Raw genomic sequence first — 19,636 nt, 5'->3', positions numbered from 1 at the left:
TTGCAGTCCCCTTGGGTTTCCCATCACCAAGTCACCCATGTGCCATCACCGTAGTCCAGTGCATTTCCCTCCCTCTACTGTTTTTGATCCCATTCCCCAGTACACCCCCACAAAATGTCTCTGGTCTACAGCTGTTCATCATTATCATTATTTTCTTGCCTGTTCTGTTATACTCCTGCTATGAGAGAAAATATCCGGTATTTTTCCTTTTGTTTCTGGCTTATATCAGTAAGCATGATCTTTGTTGCTGCAAAAGAGATGTGTTTCTTTTTTTTGGTTGTTGAGTAATATTCCATTGTGTATATGCACCACATCTTTTTAATCCAGTCATCCATTTTTGGGCCACGCCCTTCCTTTTTAAGGTTTTATGGATTATACGTTTTAGTTTGCGCTTCAAGTTCTTCCTGCATCATCTATTTGAAAATTGTTTCATACTTCTTGTATGTTTTTTAAAGAAGTGATGTTTCAGTTGTGTACTTTGTTTTGAGCATCTAATTCATTGTATTCCATGAAGAAATTGATTTTAATTGTATTTCTGTTATTGAATCCCAAAGAAATTTTTGTTGCTATGATTTATTTAGGTGCCGAATTTCATACTTTTAACTTGCAAAATGTTTCCACTTTAAAGAGGACATAGTTAAATTTGCCACAGATTCTCAGAAAATTTGCCTTTAGATTTGATAAGTTACAATGTATTTCTTCAACCCAAAGAGCTAATTTATTTCTTATTCCTTAAATTACTTCTCCGAAAGCTTCACTATATAATTGATAGAAATTCCAAGACATCAGGTTGGATTTTTACCTATTAAAAAAAATGTGAACTTAATTAACTCTTCTCTTTGAGGTTTCACAATGTTTATTTTCCTATTTTTTTAAGTTTCTCCACTAAAAATTTAATTGTAACATAAGTTAACCATTATGATTTTTAATTCAAGGTAGCATATCTCTGGTTGTATTTGCAGTTGATTCTTCCATGTCTTAAAATTTTGCTTTTAGAAAGTACCTTCCAGTATTAGTGAAAAAAGAATGTTTTTTAATTTAGTAACTGAATGGGCCCTAATAATAAGGATCTGATGCAGGTCTTTCCTTGTCTAAATCTATTCTATCAAATGCCTAGTTCCTTTTATAGCCAAGCTCCAGATACTTTCCTTTGACCATTCATTTATTAAGCAGAATTTATTGAATAAAAATCATGTCAAGCATGATTATAGTGCTGAAAGTGAAACAGTGAAAGAAGCTACACAAAAATCCCAATTCTGCACCCCCATCAGCTTTATTAGGTATGTGTTCATCTAGGTCTTATGTGTCTGATATCCCAGTCCATTTATCAACAAGTAAAATTTTCCAGCCCAGAAACCCGGCAGTTTCTGTAGCATAATAGTCCAGCTGTTCTTTGCCAGTAGCAATTCTGTCTCTTATCAGTAGATTCTGCTGTAGAGCTGTGCTTTCCAGATGAAGTCTTGCTGATAAGCCTCAGTTTCCCAATAGTGTTTAGTGACCTACCACATTCAGGAACTGTTCTACGTTGTTATCATGTTACTGAGTAGTGTTCTTGTAACCCTAAAGATAGGAATTACCATTATCCCCATTTTACAGATGATGAAACAAGTCAGGTCCCCTGCCTATTTTACCAGACCATGAGTAGAAAAGCCAGGATTTGAAATAGGCTTTTGGCAGCCAAGACTAAGCTCTTCAGCAGTCTATGCTCTTACACATAGTTCTGGAGCAGGATCCTCTTGTTAGGGATTGTTGTGGACAAAAATAGAAGTTAACTGTAACATAGGTAGTAAAGAAGTGAGAGCTTAAACTGTGCTTTTTCAGTTGGTATTGTATACTGCTGCATAAACAATGTACTATGGATTGAGAGTGGAAGAGATGCTCTAGGTTAACTTTATCATTTCAGTTTTCTATTAGGTATATTCTCCCAGGAGTTGTGATAAGTTTATCCTTTTTTAGACCAGAGTCTAAATACTTACAGCTTATTAAGTGGTTAGTTCCATCAAGTGAAACAAAATTAAATCCTTTTCATTGTTTGTCTTTTGGCTGATGTATTTTTCTACGCTGCTTCCAAGAATGTTGTAAAAAAAATTCTCTAAAAATTCTGTCCTTTAAACATTTTTGTGTTAAGAAACTTAATATTTTCTATTCCAAAATTCACACACGCATGAGAGAAAACAAGACTGGTTCAAGCCAGAGATATTATTTAGATTCCAGTTAATACCAACAATAGAATCATTCTGCTTTTAAACTAATATTTTTCTTAATGTTCTGTCAGATCTCATTAATTCACATGCTTTCTTACGTGTCAAGGATAAATGGGAGATATATAAAGAGACTATGCCTGTTGTCACTTTATAGGGTTGGATTTGTAAGACAAGACCAGCAATGGTTTCTCATATTCTTATATGCAGTTAATGTGTTACCCCCCAAACAGGAATGTCTAAGATGATTGTCTACAGCCTTAATATTGGCATATCCTTAGGAGTGGTAAAATTACTAAGGGTTGTAATATAAAGGCATAACAATGTAGTTGCTTTTTTTGAAAGTACAATTTTTATGAAAATATAATTTTATAGGTACTTTGTATTTTTTATTTAGAGTAGTTTCAAGAATGATATATCAAGTAGCAAAAAGTAAAGAAATAGAATATCTAACTTCAAACTGTGTACTTTCCTGACCAAATAACTTTTTTAATACCCTTACTTAAGACATGTTACAAAATTAACTCCAGGCTGTTCCTTAGACTCAGATACCAGTGCATTGTACTGAGCTCTTTGAATGAAACATCTTCATAGGAAACAAATACTTTTTTTTTTGATATTTTAATAAATACTATACAGAGTCATTTTAGATAATGTTTCATTTTTAGAATGAGCCATCATTCTAAAATGATGAGTCCCTTGGTATTTTCTAGTCTCTGTCAACAGATTAACCTCCTTCTACTCACATCGCTGTCAAATGAAAGTCCAAGAGAACATAGATCTCTTCACTTTCCTTTCTCCCTTTTGTTTGCTCCATATTCATCAGCTAACGGCTATTGCAGGGCAGCCATATATCTCTATTAACTTTTAACACTCTATATTAAGGGACCCACACATTAAAAATTCAAGTTGCAACAACAGAAGTTTTCCTTTTCCTAACTGAATTATAATTGGCAAACAACTTTATTTTAATTTAAGATATACAATGTAATGATTAGACATGCATATAATGCAAGTTGATCATATTGCAATGTCTGTTACTCATCTTTTCCTAATTCCTTGAATTTCAAATGTAATATTAATGCCTATCGCCTCATGCTGTATATTATAATCCATGACTTGTTTTATAATGAAAAATTTGAACTCTTGGTATGTTTCATAAATTTTTGTCTTCCTTTCATTCCAGCCTCTCCTCTAGCAAACACCATTTTGTTCTCTATTGATAAGTGTTTGCGTTGTTTTGCCTTTTAGATGTGGTAAAATTATATGATATTTGTCTTTCTCTGTTTGACTTAATTCACTAGCATAATACCCTCAAAGTCTGACCATTTTGTTTAAATACATATGGCTTGACTTCATTCTTTTTGATGACTATATGATATTCTTGTGTGTTTGTATCATGTCTTTTTTTGGTAAAATAAAGTTTTTTTAAATTATTTTATATATTGTTTTATATCAGCCTTCATTTTATACAATGTATGCTTTGTCATCTCAGGTGTAGTCCCCGTTAAGTGCTCACCACCAATTCACCTGTGCACCATCACCATAGGCCCTTGTGCTCTTCCCAACCCTGTTTTGATCCTTTTCCCTCCTCCCACCCTGTAGTGTTTCTGGTTTATAGTCACCTGTTGATTTTTGGTTTTTACTTTAATATAATTACATTTTCCCTCCAATACCTTATTTGGATTCCCTATATATCTTCTATAAGTGAAACTACCCAATATTTTTTCTTTTTCTTTCTTGCCTATTTCACTGAGCATGATCCCTTCCAATTCCATCCATTATTCTGTGAATGGTATGAGTCTATCCTTTTGATTGCTAAGTAGTACTCCATTGTGCATCTTTATCATACCTTCTTGATCCAGTCGTTTATTTTGGACACTTGGGTTGTTTCCATAGCTTACCTATTGTAAACAATGCTGCATTAACAGAGAAGTGCATGTATTCTTTTGAATTAATGTTTTTGTGTCCTTTGGGTAGATTCATAGGAGTAGACTTGCTGAATCATATGGAAGTTCCATTTTTAGCTGTTTGAGGAACCGCCACACAGCTTTCCATCATGGTTGGAACAGTTTGCATTCCCACCGGCAGTGTAGGAGAGTTCCTTTTTCTCCACATCCTTGCCTTGTTGTTGCTAGTTTTTTAATATGTGCCATTCTCACTGTGTAAGATGGTATCACATTGTGGTTTTGATTTGTATTTCCCTGATTACAAGTGATGTGGAACATTTTTTTATAGGCCTGTTGTCCATTTGTATTTGCTTTTTGGAGGAGTGTCTTTTTAGCTCCTCTGCCCACTTTTTGACTGGACTGTTTACTTTGTTTTCGATGAGTTTCATCAGCTCTGTGCAGATCTTTGTAATTAGTCCTGTCTCATTAGTTTTGTGTATCACACAATTTTTATCCATTACAGTATATTGTATTGATGAGCATTTAGGTTATTTCCATCTTTTGGCTATTATAAATAATGCAGAGAGGTGCATATCTATTTTTGAATTAGTGTTTTATTTATGATAGAAACTTAGGACTATAATTGTTTCATCATTGGTTTATTAGTTTTAACAGTTTAGGGATTTCTTGATATAAATATGTCATCTGCAAAGTGACAGTTTATTTCCCCCTTTTCAATTTTGAGACCTTTACTTTCTTTGTTTTTTGTCTAATTGCAATCATTAGAACTTCCAATATTATGTTGAAATATAATAGGAATATTTCATAGAGACTTGACAAAAATGTGTATTCTTCCCTTTTTGAATGGACATTATATTCCTTATATTGCTATTATTGCTTTAATATAAGATATCTACCATCTGTTGTGTGTCATTTAAGGCCTGTCTTTGTTGGTTTTCTGTATAGATGAGCTGTCCATTGATATGAATGTATATTAAAGTTCCTTACTACTAATATATTCCTGTCATTTACCTTGTTTGGTCTGTTAATATCTGGTTTATGTATTTGCTCCTATGTTAAGTGCATACATATTTAAATTCTCGGATTGACCCCTTGGTCATTATGTAATGTCCTTTTATATATCATTATGTAATGTCTTTAACTGTCTTAAACTCTATTTTGTCAAATACACTGATGGCTATGCTGGATTTTTTTTTTCCATTTCCATTTTGTTTCCATTTTAGTCCTTATATCTAAATCTAGTCTCTTGTAGGCAACATATGAAGAGTCTTATTTTTTTAATAGTCATTCACTTGTATACTTTGATTAGAAAATGTAGTCCATTCATACTTAAGACAATCATTGAATCATAAATTTGTTTTGCATTTTAATTGTTATCTGATTGTTTTTATAGTTACTTTCTGTTTTCTCTTTTGTAATTTTATAACTCTCTGTAGTGTTGTGTTTAGGTTCCTTTCTCACTGTCTTTTAGGTAGCTAGAATAGGCTTTTATTTTGTAGTCTCATATGGTGCACATACAACAGCTTATCTACATCACATTCTATTTTAATTTGATATTTAATTTTAACTTTAAATATTTTCTGAAATTCTACCTTTTTGCTTCTCCTACCCCAACATTTTATGCCTTTGGTAATTTCCATTCTAATTTATTATAATAATTAATTATTATTGTATACTAATTTATTGCTTGTTTCATTTAACCTTCAAACTAGCATTCTAAATGATTATTCTACTACCTTTACTGTTAAGTTACCTTTATTAATAATTTTTTTCTTTATGTGTTTTCCTTTTAGTTGTTAGTGCTTTTTTTAAATTAAGTCCTTTAACATTTCTTTTAAGGCTTGATTGGTGATATTGAACTCTTAATTTTTGTCTGGAAACTATCTCTCTTTCAGTTATGAGTAATAACCTTTCTGGGTAAAGTATTTTGGTTGGCTGTTTTTCTTTGAGCACTTTCATTCCACTCTCTTCTGCTGTTTCTGATGAAAACTCTGCTGATAGAATTTCCGGGAATGGGGGTGGAAGGCTTCCCTTGTGCATAAAATGTTGTTTTTTTTCTTGTTGGCCTTAAGATTCCCTATCTGTGACTTTTAACAATTCAATTATAATGTGTTTTCTTATGGATCTCTTTGGGTTCATCCTATTGGGAATTCTCTTGCTTCCTTGACCTAGATAAGTATTTACTTCCCTCAGGTTAGTGAAATTTTTAGCCATTATTTCTTCAAATAGTTGTTCTGACCTCCCCCACCCCTTAGAAATTCTTATAATTTAGATGTTTTTACCTGATATTGTCTTGTAGGTTCCATAATTTTACTTTTCTTTTAACTGCTGTTTGTATGTTTCCAATGTGTGTGCTAACCTCGTGTATGCCCCCTCATACCAGCAAGGTATAGGAAAGGGAACGTAGGAAATTACTACCTGCTAACTTCTCTATCCCCAAAGAGGAACCTAACTGGCCTCTGCCCCCATGGCATTTGCCCCAGATAAGCAAATGGATCTCCTTCTCTTGCTGTCCTGGCGCTTTTCACCCTGCACTGGGTTCCAGTATGTACAGGCCCTTTAAAGAAGTAATATGCATCACTTTAAAAAATAATAACAAGTTCTTGATTTCTCAGTACCTCTTGGTTCCCCTGGAGCCATTAATCAAGCTAAGGTTTTGTAGGATTCTCTCTTGACACTCTAAACATAATTTAAAAAGAACAAAATATTGTTTAAAACAATACATTTCCTTCTGAGCAAAGAAATATGCTCAGTAGTTTTCTTTGCTCTCCTACTAGCTCTGCTTCTTACTATCTGTAACTTAGATGAGCAAGTCACTCCCTAGAAGTGACAAAAAGTTATTTGACTTCAAAACATCTCTACCTAATCTTAACTCTATTTTCAGTCCATGTCTTCAGCGTTTGATTGTGTATGTGAGTGTGTATGAGAAAGAGAGAGAGAAAGGATTATAATTGATATAACAAATGCAATAAAAAAGTCATAGCATTATTTATTGAAATTATATGCTTACCTTATTTTAAACACATCCATAGCATACATAAAGATCTATGTTATAAGCATAATATACTGTTGTTTGATTCCCCATTAATCATAGTAAGATAATACCTTACTGAAACCAACTTTCTTAATCTCCAGAATTCTGGGGTTAGTTTGAACTCTTTGCATTCAATTGTCAATGTTAAATTTTTCTGTTTTTCATTCCATACCCCCACAGTGTTTTATGGTTTATAGTAAGTATCACATCTCTGAGTAATAGGAGAATTTAAAGTTACTACTTAAGATAAAACATGATGATACATTATTTTCATTCATTTTGCCACTTCAAGAAAGTAAATGCTAGAATATTATTTTAAGTATGCTATGGTCAAAATGATTAGAAGTTCAGTTTTTATTACTGCCACTTCAGAAAAGGGATGATTTTCTAGAAAGCTAAGTATCAGTAAGGTTTGTGAGTAACAGGGAAGTAATATACTCAGTAGGAAGTAGAATTATTTCTTACTAAAGCAAATAGAAAAGTAGAGCTATGTCTATTAGGGAAAGAAGCTATTTCTTCAGCAGCTTGTGAATGACAGTTGAATGACTCATGCAAGTTTACATATCTTTCTCTGTAGACTATTAAGTTTTGTTTTTATGTTATCTAAATTTTGTGGGTAAGTGGCTTTTGTCTTTAGGTTAAGTTTTTATTTATCTTTAAATGGAACTGGGGTGGGGGAGGTCGGTGAAGCTGTCAGATTGAAAAATATCCAAATAGCAGGTGACTTCTGCTATGCTACCTCATTTAATCTACTATAACATAAGTCATACAGCTCCTTTTTTCATAGATGACAAAATTTAGTAAGGGATGGTTCTCTCTCTGACTCCCATGCTTTCTTTAGTTGATCTTTAAATTCTGATTTGTAATTGAGTTAATCTTTAGAAGGTGGGGGATGCCAGTGACATGAGCCTTGATGCCTCAATAATCCCCAAAGGCTGTTGTGTTTTTTTAAATGTCATGGTCTAACTATTCTCATTGACACTGGCGAGGTCAGCCTGACATCAACTGATCAGCAATTAATTTTTTCCTGAATCGTGTGAGTTCCTTTAGCCTTATTTACAAGGAAAAAAGTTCTTTCTTTTTCATATCAGCTCCTTTAGACTTTTGTGGCAAAGCTATGAACTTAGTTTATAATCATTTTTAGTCATGGTGGTTCTGATAAAGAGCCTTACCACAGTCAAATAAGCATGATGCCCAGTGAAGTTTCATGTTTCTGCCTGTGTTTATAGCATTCCTTGTGCTCTCATCTTTCATCCTTTGCACAAAGAATTTTGTGGGGAAAAGCAGAGATTAAAGTCCAAGATTTTAGCATTCCTGGAGTTTATTTCAAATATGAAACAATTTTATTTCTGTGCTCCGTTCCAGAAAAGAAACTCTTAATTTTATTTTTATGTCTCTCTGGCCAAAAGCAGGCTGCAAGTAAAGATACAAAGCAATAACTTGACATAGTTTTATAAAAGACTAAAAGATAAGACTAAAAGAAATACATGAGTCAGCTGTCACTGAAACTCCCTTAAGTTTGTTTTTTTCTGTGTTGCCACACTGACTCATGAACCAACAACTAGAAACCCACAGGGCTTTACCTTAAGCTGATTAAAATCATAATACCTTACATATCTGCAGACTTTTCTGTTTTCAAAACACATTTCATTTTTGTCAGAGTTACCCTATATCATCTCTTCTAATTTATTACAGGTTATTTTTGTTCAGGAAAACTAACCAGGGAATTTGATTTTTATTCTAAAAAGGCATCTCCATATCCTAAGGGGATTAATTCAAACAATCTGTAATAATGACTATCCTTTTCCTTTTCTTTAATAACCTGATGGATCCTAGTAGCAATGAGCACACCCAGCAACCAGATCTTGGTTTCATATCCTTCCCTATTGAAAAGGTACCTGAGCTCCTTGGAGAAGTGGTTGATTCTAGATCTGAGTATACAATATAGGCCTGAAGCAAGTGCTCAGAAAACCCACAATGATGGCTTGTAGGTCAAAGGGAACAAAGGATCTACTAAAAGAATCCCAAATGGCCCAGCTGCAATAATTCAAAACAGAATTAGGCAGTAATGTCACTAACACACATATCAAATATATATTCACCAGTATATTCATGCTGATATATATAAATAATTAATAGAATGAATGAATAAATAAGTAAAATACTCAAATTTCTCATGCAGAAGATCTTTAAACAAGTTATGTAGATAGTTCTTCCTCAAAGGAATGGATCATAATTCTTTGAAGAGACTTCTTCCAAAACTACAGTATGAGAAGGGGGGAAATTAGAATAATTTTACAGTAGAGAAACTAACAAACCCTATTTCAGTCAGTTGTTCGATCTTACCATCAACTGCGATAAGGCATGCCAATATAATGTGTACCTTTGATAAAGGTGATGTGAAGGGCACTTCACCTCTGTAGTCTTCCTTCCCAAGCCCTTAACCTGAGACTAATGATTATGAGGGAACTATCAGACAAACCCAAACGGAGGGACTTAGTGAAACATACCTGACCAGTCCTCAAAGCTGTCCAGGTCATCAAAAACAAAAACTTGAGAACCTGTCAAGGCTTGAGGAACCCAAGAGACAATTCAGCTGTGTGTGATATGCTCTACTGCATGGAACTCTGGAACAGAAAAAGAACAAAAATAAAAGCAAAGGAGGTCTGAATAAAATGTGACTTTAGTTCATAATTCTGTATCAATATTGGTTAATTTGTTGTGACGTGTGGGCCATACCAAGGAAAGTAAGGTGTTGATTATAAAGGAAACTGATTGGATAGGGAGTATTTGAGAACTCTAGGCACAATTGTTACAATTTTTCAGCAAATATAAAACTATCTTCAAATCATATGCGTGAAAACAAAAAAAAAATTTCTTTGGTAAGATTTTTAGTAATGAAAAAAAAAAAACAAAAAAAAAATTTCTTTGGTAAGATTTTTAGTAATGACTTTACTAACCATAGTTCAAATTGCATTTAATTTCATTTATCACATTTTCCTACTTCCCAGTAGCCATTCCAAGTGCCACTGTCATTTTTTATGAAGAGGACACATAAAGTCACACAGATATAACTGTAGGAGGTGTTTGTAGCACAAAGTAAGAGTGGAGTGGTAAGTGGCATTAGATCATGACAGCATTGTAGAAAGATTTTTCACTTTTGGAGGGCCATGAGAAAATGTTAAGTCTGTTTTTAAGACAGGTAGTGACAAGATTGGATTTATTGCTTGTAATATCTACTGACTGCTGAGGATAGGGACATGGTAAGGGCTGTTTTAAATAGGCCCCTTGTTGTTCAGTGATCTGGTGAAAAAGGAGAGTGAATTCAAGAGACAAGGCAGTTGGGATGAAAAGTTTTCTGATTTAAGAAATCCTTGTGAAGCAAGAACAGCAAGTCTTGGAATTTATTTGGCATGGAAGTAAGACAGATGGCAAGGACAATTGCCTAGTTCCCTGCTTTCTGTGGTAGAGGTAGTCAAGCTTTTGTAGAGGTTGAGAGCCGTGGGAACCCATTGATTGAGCAAGGGGTGTAGTGGCTGGTTACTTACTGAGTGTGATGAATAAAAAAAGGGTATGATGGAAACATGAAAGCAAGTAGTAGACCTGTTGCCCTAAAACAATACAGTCATCTGGTAGAATTCGGGTCAAAGAAGATCAGCAGTCTAGGGGATTCAATGTCTGAATTACTAAAGGGGACTTGTGATAGATTTGCTCTAGGAAACCCTTCCACAGTTCTAAAAATGGGAAATCAACTTTGTCACAAGGCAAATTTATTCCAGTTTCAGACAGTGTTAACTGATAGGATGACACAATTATTCAGATTGACCTAGAATTGTTTAGGTAGTGGACACTGTTGCTTTTATTATTATTATTTTTAAATAATCTGATTAACCTAATAGGCCAAATGTGCCTAATATATGATGTTACTGCTGGTGTTAGTTGTATTTACAAACACAACAGCTATCAAGTCCCATATGTCAGCAGAAGTACAGCTGACATTTAAAGTAACAAAACTATATAAACTGTCATTGTTCAGCACTAGCTTGATGTATTTTCTCTTTTGTCAAATGTGTACATGGCACCTTAAATAGAAAAGGTATTTTATTTGTTTTAGAATGTTAAAAAATAGTGATTGTTACTACTTTAGTTTTAAAACATGTAGTCAACGTTTAATCAAGCCTCTGGCTAATCCCTAAATATTACCATTGTGTAACCAAGCTGGTGGCCCAAAACTGTGAGAGAATAGTAATGCATACAGACTTTGAGAAATATGAATAAGCTGGATTTATTGTTTAAATATGTCTCTTAGCTTTTTATGTTTTAAGTGAGAGTTTCAAGGCAAAGAGATGCATTAACACATGACAGATTCTTCTTGTGTTAATCAACATGAATTTGGGAAGGTTCAGTGTAAATAAATTCTAACTTGTGCTGAGGATGTATGCACATGGTTAGAGTGCCCACCCAGAGTCTATTTTACTATTTGACTTATGAGGGAACCTTATGTGGCATATTAAATATTAAAAGATAAGATGATTTAAAACTATTAGCATGTCAAGCAATACTATGCTTTGGAAATATATCACACAGGTGATTTTGATAGGTTGCTCAAAGCATTCAATCTATTCCTAGATACAGGTAGCAGTCTGTAACTAGCAAGAGGCACCTACCCTTTGAATAGCTATTCAAATGTTCTTTGCTTTTAAATAATAATAATAAAAAAAGATCAAACTTTAAACTAAAGAGATTAATAAAAACTTGAGATGCAAAGAACTAAAACTAAAATCCAAGGACAGTAGTTCAGAGATACAGCTAAATAAGGGAGAAAATATATGGGTGTTATAAATGTAATGCACTCATAGAAAATGCAAACTTAAATTTTCCAAGTAAGTTGACTTTAGAAAACTGGGAATGGATCACTTCTGTAAGTTACGATATATATATTTTTTAACACATCAGGTAAATAACTGTGTATTGCCACACTAGAAACTGATGAGCATTTCATTTACTTTTTACATTGTAGGGTAATAGAAACCACATGGCCTGTTGATATCTTTGAACCAATAAAATAAGTCAGCCTTTACCAGAAAGCAGTAGATCTTTTCTTCTGCTCCCCTTAATTCAGAAGCCTCTACTGTTCTTGGATTTTATTTTCCCTATTTTCCTCTCAATATTCCAATGACTAAATTCAACCAACATCATTTTTGCTAGCACAGATGGGAAAGTACATTTTAAAATGGAATAGTTTTAACTGTTAACTTACCAGCTTTGTGTTGCATTAGACATGTTTAGTACATTGCCTTGGCATTTCCTTATTCACTCACAGGGTGAGTGACTGTAAACCAACTGGATGAAGGAATAAGTAAAGGACCTTATTAGAAAAAAGGTTGTCCACTGCATGTTCATTGGTGCTTAGAGTAGAGGCCCTCTTTTCAAACCCTGGACAACAAAAGTTCCTGCCTAAATGATTTCAGTCTATATTAAACAGCATGGAATAAGGGGGCTTACTGTGCTGAAAAGGTCAGGGAACAATGCCTTAATGAGAGCATCAAATGTGGACATAAGCAGAATCTTTGATTCCCCTAAGGTTAATTTGGTAAGTGGTATTATCCACTTCTATTAGAAAGTAAGGCCTAGAGAAGTCAGGTAACCTCCTCAATATTGCAAGGTTACTGAATGGCAGTGTGATGGATTTACCCAAGCCATTTGTTTTCAAAGCTCATGTGGTGCTTGCTCACCACACCAGACCCCTCTCAGCTATAGACTTTTGATAAACTTGATAGTGCTCATTTTCCCTGAATTATAATCAACTTATTTTCTACCTGTTGTGAAAATGTGGTAAAGCCCTCTGCTATTTGTGTAGTGGTCTGAAGTAATGTCTCTGGAATTTGACTTATTTGAGGTGTTGTTACTGAGTCCCCACAGCTCCCAGAGACCACAGGGCAAGACGACATTTTTTGGAGTAGTGGCAGGCCAGCCTCAGCTCACCAATGACCAGTGTTTTTCTTCCCATGCTGCCTTGACTCTGAACATGGTTTCCTAGAGCCAACAGGTCCACCAAGCTGCCCTGACCTGAGTGTGGTCTGGGCTGAGTTTGTCCCATCTTGTAGATCTAGCTGTAGGTTTCAAAAATGAATCCACCAGTTACAAGCAAAATGGACCAATCAGGTACAAATTAGCTGTCAGGTTCTAGCCCACGTCATTAGTTAATTATTTGGACTGAGAAATGCAGAATGAGCTGATTGGTATTAAACAGTCCAATCAGAAGCTTAAGATTGAAGATGGCTCAATCAAGCTTTTCGGGTGGGGGTTTCTGAATGGGGTAAAAAGCAGAGCAAGAGCTAGTATCTTCCATCAGTCTGTAGGCAGCTTCCGAAGAGAAGCTGTTGTTTGGACCACCTTTGAAAGGAGGGTTTTGCTCTGAGCTTCTAAAGAGAGAGATGCGTCAAGCAATCTCTGTAGGTCCTAATAGCCATCATAGATCTCTAGACCTCCCTCAGCTGCTATGTCTGCTTCGAGCCCAGCCTCTTACAGTGCGCGCAAGAACTCAGTCCAGTGTCTCACAGAGCTGACCACAACCGCAGGTTCTCTGGCACCACCTCCTGTTGCTGTGGAGTCTATCCCTGTCTGGTTGGGCCGTCAGAAAACTGCTATAGTTCTGCTGTAGTGTCAGTTCCACAATGGCCTTTGTTTGGGACTTCTGAGGCACTGCAGATACTATTTGGGGTAAAATAGCTGGCCAACTTGTAGCCTTGAAAACTTTCCTTTTCCCCAATCTCCTGTTTCTTAAATAAACCCGATCGCTGGATGTTGAGCCTGAGTGAAGTTGAGCAGTATTGCAATTTTGGATGTGGGTGAGAACCCACCGACAGTAATCTGTTTCCCACCATGGCACTGTCCCATAACCATTGTTTAGCACTCCTTGGCACTTTTGAGCACTGTTTCTGTACTGTTTCAGTGTGAGAGGGGTTCCCCCCACAAGTATGAAATGTATCAGCAATCCCATTTTTATATTGTCAGCTTATATACTACCTTTCAAAGGAATGCATGTAATATTCTTTCAGCTCTTTTGATTGCTCAATGGCAATATCACAAAATGTTCTTTTGAAAAGGTCATTATGGATGTTCTTCACATGTGGTTATAAATGTATGCTGTTGGCAGTGGACTAAAAACAGTTTAGAAAAGTAGATGTCACTTTCCTAAAGTTCTTGATTCTTATTCAGTACCCAGAGGCATTGGGGTTTAAAAGCTACTTAGCAGCTCTAAGTACCTCATGCAGGACTGATGGCTGAGGATACACTGATGGATTTATTTTTTAGAAGGTATACTAATGAAAGGCACAACAATAATAGTGTAATAGTAGAGATTTGAGCAGATTTTAGTTGAGGAATTGAAATTGACACTTGTTAACCACTTCTTGTTTGAAATATTGCCAGAGCGTAGAGACAGGAAAATTTTGCTTGATTTTATTGCATCATTTCCTGAAAGGTCGTTTATGAGGCATTTTGTAGTGTTTATGTGAGTCTTTTCAGCTATCTCTAAAAGAGACTTTTTTTTGTCTATAACATTAATAATGATACTAGATTAAGGAATGATCATATCTAAACCTTTTTATTTTTACTTAGTAGTTCATTTTTACTTTGTTTTTGTAAAATAATCTCTCATTAGCGTTAGATTGCACATCTCAAATATTTGAATGACATTGGCAAGCGCCTTTTCTACCCCATCACGTAAGGTAGGTACATCAAGTAACACATGTTTAGTTTCCTAATCTCCTACAGTACTAAATGTATGTTTAGTTAGATTTAGTTGTAGGGTCAGGAGGTAGGCTAAATTCCACTTTTATTTTCCCTTCAAGCAATGTAAACAAAACTGAGCTTTAAAAAATTCTTGAAATCTCAAATCATCCACTCACAATAATGGGAATTTTAATACTACATCTTTAAAATTTTTTTTTTCTCTTTAACTATTTTTTTTCTTACAATGTTGTAGTGTCCGTTTTCCCACCTCTGTATCATCTGTGAGCTGTCATCGTATTCTCTTGCATTCTCCCTCCACCCTTGCTGCCTTCCTGTATGCCTCAGATCTATGGTCAGCTTGCTAGTTTGAACTTTTCTTGACCTTTTGTTTGGCTTCTCTATATTCCACATATAAGTAAGACCACCCAATATTTACCTTTTTCCTTCTGATTTATTTAGGCTAGCATGATCCCCATCCAGCTCCTTCCATATTGTAGCAAATGGTATGATTTTTGTCTTTTGATCAGTGAGTAATACTCCATTGTGTAAATATACCACATCTTTTTGATCCATTCTCTAGTTTGGGGCAGCTGCAATAAACATAGGAGTGCTGGATTTTTGTTTTTATTTTTTGTTCTTCAGGTAGATCCCTAACAGTGGAGTCACTGGGTCATGTGTTAGATTCATTTTTAGTGTCCTGAGGAACCTCTACACAGCTTCCATAGTGGCTGGACCATTTGTCTTCCTTTTCATGTGCATCCTTTTTTCACCTTAGGTTTGTTATTAAAATGCTGCCATAGCCTTGTCTAGTAATTTTCCAGAGAATATGTCATATTTGATATTACCAGAGATTAAGACTAATTTCTACTTAATGGATGGGAGATAATTATAGTAGTATCAATAAGAACAGTAATAAGAATAGTAATAATTACTGTTGAAAACATTTGTTTTTGATGTGCCAGAAACTGTGCTAAGCACATTGCATTTATTACCTGATTTGATTTTCTGAACAGTCAAGGCATACTTAAGTCACTTATTGCCTGAGGTCACAGAATAGCAAGTGAAGGAACAAGGAGTCAGATCCAAGCACCCCAACTTGTCTTATATGGACTGGAAATCTCTTAAACTTCAAGTTACACCAGGAAGCACTTTGTTTAGAAATAGTTACACGCTTCTTCTACTGTATTTTCCCTGTTTCTCTTTTATAAGCTTTGGTAACTGAACTGTCCTGTCATGACTACACAGATGCTCACAGAAGATACTGCTAAGTTCTCAGAGCAAGTTATCATGTAAACAAGTCTGAAAGTTTGCATACGATAAGGTTAACATTGCCAGAGAGATAAAGTGGTTTTATAGAAAAATAGGATTTGCATAGTGGGAATACGAGCAAGTTTTAGTACTTTACAACACACTCATTTACACAAGCCTCCTTTTCTTGCATAATGTAACAAATAAATGAGGAAAGGATGTCATGGAAGCAGAGTTAGGATTTAGTGACTTTATAATGACAGCATAGTTTCAATAATGGAGGTAAATGGCAACCAAGAATAATAGGCAAGTAAATAGAATCCCTAGTCTTTGATTTGTTTGGATATTTACTCAGCTTAGACTCTGTAATTGCTGAGAGCTTTTTAGAAGAAAGAAGTGGAAGAGAGCACCTGCATTCTCAAGGCTAAGAGCTCCCTTTTGTAAATGCACTGCTTTTTAAAAGAGGGTGTGTGCATGTTTAATGTGTGGGTGTGTTTGTTTAAGGAAGACATTGAGCTTCAAAGGCAAAATGTTTTTGTAATTGTAAATGGAATTATTAAATCTAATGATGAAATTAAAATATAAACTAATTTGTAAACAGAGCATGTATGTGGGGTTCCACTTGAGGCTCAGTTTCTATCCAGCAGAGGAATCTTAGGTGTTCTGCTTTAGTCCTGTCACCACCCCCAGAGACAGAACCTCATTTTTGAACAGTCACAGATATTAACCCAACCCAGGGGGCAATAAGTTTTTTCAGTTCAAAGGAAGAAAGGAATTTTACTTTCTGGCTTATATCCTGATTTTCCCAGGAACTGATTGTAGATAGTGGGAATCCACCTTTAGAAAAAGGTGTGGGTAACCGCAGTCTTGTAGCAGAGAAAAACTTCAAAGTAGGAGGGTGAGCCATACAGTTGCCCTAGGGTTGGGAGAGACAGATCTGGAATGAGAGTTCTGATCTCATAAAATTCACTTTACACTTTTCAAACTGGCAGGTCAGTCTTTGTACTGTAGTTCTTAATCAGTCTGAGCTGAATTTGGCACATGTAATTATTTCAGCGTAAAAAATAGCCATTAACTATTATGAAGAGTTTTTAGAATTAATAGTGGTGTTGGGAATATTCAAATACTTCTTTGCACTCACCCTCAGGTCTTTACATTATGCCTTTCTATATATTCCAGTGACATTGTTTGAGGACGAAGGACACGGGTGGCACACTGAACAACTGGTGATCAAAGGTCTATCTCAGTAGTTTCGATCTCTCATTCTATTAACCACAATGAAACATATATAACAATATTTAACATTTCAATCACTGAGTCTTCAGTGGTCTTAACAGTGTGTGTATTCACAATCTTTAGTAAATATCAACACTATCCATTTCTATAACTTTTCTGTGATTGTTTAACAAGAAGTTTCTCTTCTTGATAGATTTTTTAGAGACATTCTTTGTTTCTCCTTAGTAGCTAAACAGCTATCTTATAAAGCAGATAGGAAAAAGTAGAAAACAGTGAGTCAAGTGGTGTTGATCAGATTAATAACTTGTGATTGTGAATATTTGACGCTAATATCCGAAATACTTGATCACAAACCAACATTTTGGAATTTAATGTGTGCAAAAATAATAAGCAACCTTATCCTTCAACTCGTGAACTGGGGAGTAGTTTTCATAGAACTTTAGATTTAGTTGTTGTTACTTTTATGTAGCATTTTCCATGTCTTAAATGTTCTATGTCATGTAAGTCTATAGCAGTCTACCAAAATAGATGACATCATGCCAGTTAGATAAACTATAAGCATTGTACTTCATTCTAACATTTTAATCACTCAAATTATGTCCCGCAGAAATGAGGAACTTAGTGACCGTGCTTAACCTGTTCCTTATGCAGTTGTTCAACTCAGGATAGTCATTTATTAAAACCTTGCCTAACTATCATGGATATGAAACCATGTTATGGTATGGATTTAGCATCAGAAGACAGTGCCAAGGCAGAAGACAGTTTATCGATTGTTTATCAATTCTCACCCTGCACATAATTGAAGACCACTCAAGCTCAGGGAACAACAATGGAATTTATTTATACACAGGGGAAACAAAGAGTTAAGGCCATGGTGGTGGGCTTTCTCACCCCAGATATTGTCCACAGTGGCCAAAAATCCCAAACAAAAGGCTGTTTGTGCAAGATAGTGCTGTCCCATCAATGAGGGACTGGAACTCATGGCACACTGGCAAGCAGTGGGCCAATGTCCAACTCACTGTGGCAGCTGGAGGTGCTCACAGGTGAGCCTGCTGAGATAACCCTGCATCAGGCCACAGCAACAGTCTCTGAAGGCTGGGCTGGACAGTAGCAGATGCTGGACAGACAGTAGCAGAGGCAAGAGCACCAGGAGATGGTACCGGATAATTAGAAGCAGTGAACAGCTTTCAGAGGTGACTCAGACACTGAGCTAGGCACTTGTCAACAGTGCTGGATAGCACTGGCCAATATTGTCAGTCATCACCAGTTACCAGGAGACAGTGTTAACAGCTCTTTGTGAGTTTTTGGTCTCTGCCAATACTAACAGCTCTTTAAGACACCAGGCTGAGGTCTTTGGTGCTCCTTTCAGGCAGTGCAGGAGGCAGGGCCAGAGGCCATTGCAGCAGATAGGTCTCTGAAGGTCTTCAGCTTTTCTTTTTCAGCACTCAGTTGCAGAATCCTCCTTCTTTCTTCAGAGTTTGGCTGGTGAGCCTTCTTTCTTTGGAGGTGAGGAACAGAATCCCAAGCTGGCTCCTGCCCTGCCTTGTCTCCTCTTTCAGGATGCCCACCCTACCAGCTCAATTGGACATTATTAATCCCAGGTGATCAACTGGACCATTTTGCACCAATAAACCCATTCTTGATTTTGGATCTGAATGATTAATGAGATAGGCTTAAATCTTGATTGGTTCTTTTAGCCCACACCTGATTGGTCCATACTACAGTCTGGGCACCAGATATCAAAGGGAAAACTTGGTGCCTGCACAGAACCAGCCTGTCCTAACCTCAGGACAGCCTCATGGGCTGGTGGGCTTCTTGAATGAGATAGTGCTTTTACTTTCCAAAGCAGAAATGGAATTTTGAGAAACAATACAGAGATGACTGCAGAATTAAAAGTATGAAATATTTTAGGGATTTTAGGGATCATGGTAGAATGAGTGAATGTTTTTTTCAGGGTGACCACCAATGTGATCAAATTTCAGTTATATTCTGACTATCATTCTGCTTTAGATGCAGATTCTGGGATGAACACATTGATTAGTCTGAATGGTCACAGTGAAAGTAGGGAGATCTTTCAGCCAACAGCTTCAGCAGGCTGCTCTTATTGGCATAGCAGCCTGTTAGCAAAACTGACATTTTAACTTTCATGGAAGGGATTCCACAGCTTTCTTGGCCTTTCCCCACTGGATGCAGGTAGTATTCCCCTAGTATAACTACCAAACATTGCCAATTATCTCTGGAAAACAAAAGCTTTCCGTCTGTGTCCCCCC

The 19,636-nt window shown here is 35.8% G+C and overlaps 1 protein-coding gene across 1 annotated transcript in view; it reads left to right on the top strand.

The window, feature by feature from the left end:
• Positions 1 to 19,636, top strand: part of MIPEP (mitochondrial intermediate peptidase) — a 134,601-nt gene that overhangs the window by 106,075 nt on the left and 8,890 nt on the right. Inside the window, exons 19-20 of the mRNA XM_012723165.1 lie at positions 16,940 to 17,028; positions 18,263 to 18,409. Of these exons, the coding sequence (XP_012578619.1) occupies positions 16,940 to 17,028; positions 18,263 to 18,409 (236 nt within the window). The remainder of the gene's footprint in view (positions 1 to 16,939; positions 17,029 to 18,262; positions 18,410 to 19,636) is intronic.

The sequence above is a fragment of the Condylura cristata genome, unplaced genomic scaffold (assembly GCF_000260355.1).
Source record: "Condylura cristata isolate star-nosed mole 26May11 unplaced genomic scaffold, ConCri1.0 scaffold00010, whole genome shotgun sequence".
Taxonomy (NCBI): domain Eukaryota; kingdom Metazoa; phylum Chordata; class Mammalia; order Eulipotyphla; family Talpidae; genus Condylura; species Condylura cristata.
Note: the sequence above shows the minus strand (reverse complement) of the source record. Positions and strands in the feature narration are given on the sequence as shown.